At 44.9% G+C, this 3316-nt stretch overlaps 1 protein-coding gene across 1 annotated transcript in view; it reads right to left on the bottom strand.

The window, feature by feature from the left end:
• Positions 1–3316, bottom strand: part of LOC109962010 (granulins-like) — a 13190-nt gene that overhangs the window by 8120 nt on the left and 1754 nt on the right. Inside the window, exons 2-5 of the mRNA XM_020603341.1 lie at positions 2965–3062; positions 2113–2346; positions 1747–1977; positions 9–222 (exon numbers count right to left, since the gene is read on the bottom strand). Coding sequence (XP_020458997.1) covers positions 9–222; positions 1747–1977; positions 2113–2346; positions 2965–3062 — 777 coding nt within the window. The remainder of the gene's footprint in view (positions 1–8; positions 223–1746; positions 1978–2112; positions 2347–2964; positions 3063–3316) is intronic.

Here is a 3316-nt window from a genome sequence, read left to right as displayed (position 1 = left end):
CGGGTGGCTCTTGTCCATGAAGCAGCAGGTGGTATCCTTTGGGCAGCTGGTCTGGGTGTCACACCTGGTCCCGGCTGGCCGACCTGGACTGGACACAGCCTGGCTGGGCTCCTTCTGCAGCCAGGGCAGGCTCAGGCCTCCAGGCTTGTCACAAGTCTGCTCAGCCACATTACACCTGTAGCCTTTGGGGCAGCAGTGCTCATGATCGTCACAGCACACAGCCTGGAAAACAAGATGGAAGAGCTCTTTAATAGCAAATGAAATCCTTGTAAAAGGCCAGATTTTCTCTTCCAAGAGATTTTATGCAACTTGACATACAACAAATGGCACAAAGGTAAATGAATGTTGTGTGCTGCTGCACCAGTCTTTGTTTAAAACTAGACTTAGCTCTTCACGGTTGTATGCTTCCGCCAACCAGTCAAATTCATAGGAACGAGACAGACGTGAGGTCACTGACCTTGACCTTTGACCACCAAAATCTAATCAGTTCACCTTTGAGTCCAGGTGGATGTTTGTGCCACATGTGGAAAAAAAATTCCCCAAAGCCATTACTGACACGTTATCTTCACAAGAATGGGCTGGCCAGAAAACAACGTCTCCAGCGTGGAGGCATGAAAACACGATCTGTTTTGTTCATTAGTTACTAATGACAATACCAAGTATTATGTTTGGACCGCTATGTCTGAATGCATAAGACCCATCACATACTGATACAGGGCTTAAACTAATGACTAATCAATTAATCTGCCACTTATGTCTTGGTTTAACTGGTTTATAAAATACTAGAGAACACTGAAAGAACTCAAAGGTGATCTCTTCAAATATCTTGTTTTGTCCGACTAACAGTATAAAGTGCCAAGATATTCAATTCAATATAATGTAAGGTCAATACCAGCAGCACATTCTCCCATAGAGAACCTATAACAGTTGTGTTTTTCTGCTTGGGGGAAAAAAAAACTCATAAATCTAATAATCGATTAGCCATTAACTTAAAGCTGATTTATTGTTCCTGTGTAAGCCATCATTTAAACAAACTGTATAATAAAGTTGTGAAGTTGGAAGGTAGCGCAGACCAAGTGTCCCTGCTGTGAATTCTCATTCACACTCCACTGAATGATCTAATGATACTGTGGATTTAAGTTATGGCCGTCAGACTTAATCATTTAAGCTGTGTTTCTGAGTAACCCTGCTTTTTCACTCAGTTTAGTATGATGGATGACTTGGAATAAAAGCCACAAGCTTTGGCGAGCGTATGCATGAATGCAGGATGATTCACACCTTTGATCGACTGCTTCCCATCGGCAGAGAAGGAAAAACAGGAAAGACAAACCTCACACTGACCCAACTTGGAAATATTTAGACATTATTCCAACCTGCACTGCAAAAGGCCACCAGTCACCACAGAGAGAAGACAACAGCACATGTATCTCTGGCAAGGCACAACATTCACTCATGCAATGTGAGAAATGAGATCCAGAAGAACACAAAATGTGTTCTAAAATCCTTGACCCGGATTGGATCTGGACCATCTTTTAGAGCATGACAGGCAGTTATACTGTGCAGCTTACCTGAACATTTCAGGGATCTATCTTCATTGTAGGCCAGGTTATGGCAGAAAATGTGTTAAATGATGGTGGTGTGTTGCTGATGGTGAACAAGAACAGACAGACCCTCAAACACACCGGTGTCCTCTGACCAACACCTGTGCACAACTAGCCCTTTGACTGTGAAGAGAAAGACACAGACCTGAGGTAAGGGGCAGCAGGCCCACTGTCCAGAGTTGCTCCTACAGCAGGTGGAGCCTCTCGGACATATGGTCTGCTGGTCGCACTTCTCATCTGAAACGGTCAGAGCAGAGACTTTTTCCAGCCAGGGGATGGCCGCTGGGGAACCAGTCGGGTTGTCACACGTTTTAGCCTCCAGGTTGCACACGGTGCCGTAAGGGCAGCAGTGGATGCGGTCGTCACAGCAAACAGCCTGAGAGGGACCAGGAGAGTATGTGTTACCTGCATGTTTTATTGTGTCAGGAAGCTTTGTAGCCAAAAACCAAAGCACGTTAAACACCCAGACACTGGGTGCTGCTGAACTCCATCCACTCCACTCCCACATTACCTGAGGCAGAGGACAGCAGGCCCAGGTTCCACCTGCCGTCTTGCAGCAGGTGGAGCTTCCAGGGCATGATGTGGATTCATCACACTTGTTGTTGTCAGTCAGTAAGGGGAAGACGGGTGTGTTGGCAAGCCAGGGCACCAAAGCGTTGCCTGTAGCATAATCACATGTGAAGGCTGCCAGGTTACAAATGGTACCATGGGGACAGCAGTGCAGGTGGTCCTCACAGCACACGGCCTACAGGGAGGAGACACAACCAATGCTGACTCATCTGCACTGTACACAAAGCTTTGGACAACTCACATGCTGTTGACTTTTTGCTGCTCCATTTTTCCATCACACTTTAGGTCAGTTTTAATTGCACCTGTCCACATCTCTAGTTTCTTATCCAGATGTTGCTCTGTGAACTTCAGATGCTGACTTTCATGTTGAAGTGGCCAGTTTGCTGCAGGAGCTGTGTTAACTTATTTTCCTTTAAATTACAGACTTTGCCCAGGGGAGGATGATTGTACTGATTATTTAGCAACCAAAGAAATAATATCTGTACGGGAAAACCAGCCTCCTTGTGCAGCCTGTCCTCCATTAATGGACAGTGAAACTAGAATATGTGCCAAGAATGAATAAAAGTTTGCATTAATCATGTTGAACATGCTCAGATGAGTGCTGCTACTGAACCACAACGAGATTTTCCATCAGGAGAGAGACCATTTGTAAAGGCTGCTGACAAGTGGCAAAGCACTGAAGACAAGAGATGAATTACAAGCAAAGAAACATGTGGAGCAACTCTGTGCAGTTGGACAGAGTCAAACATCATCCGTCTGTCTCAGCATCTCACACACAGCAGTGTGCTGGTACCTCAGGTAAAGGACAACAGGTCCATGTTCCCGCTGGCAATTTACAGCAGGTGCTTCCGTCATCACAAACCACGGATTCATTACAGGGAACAGCACTCCCTGAAAGACAAACAGAAACAGCACATGTTTGCAAACTTTATTTAAATACAAGTCAGGATTGAAATGATGAATTACCCGACAGAAAACTAATCGCTAGCAATTTTCAATAATCAATTAATCATTCAATGGCTTCAGCTTCTCATATTGCTAGTTACATTGAAGATTGGTTTAATAAGACTTTTGGCAAGTGGAAAAATGTAGTGATGTCTGTACTTACATCCTTGGTGGCAGCAGTCACACTGCTGACCTTGTGT

Source organism: Monopterus albus, unplaced genomic scaffold (assembly GCF_001952655.1).
Source record: "Monopterus albus unplaced genomic scaffold, M_albus_1.0 scaffold61.1, whole genome shotgun sequence".
NCBI lineage: Eukaryota > Metazoa > Chordata > Actinopteri > Synbranchiformes > Synbranchidae > Monopterus > Monopterus albus.
The sequence above is the reverse complement of the archived record's forward strand: the minus strand, read 5'-3'. Positions and strand labels throughout refer to the sequence as shown.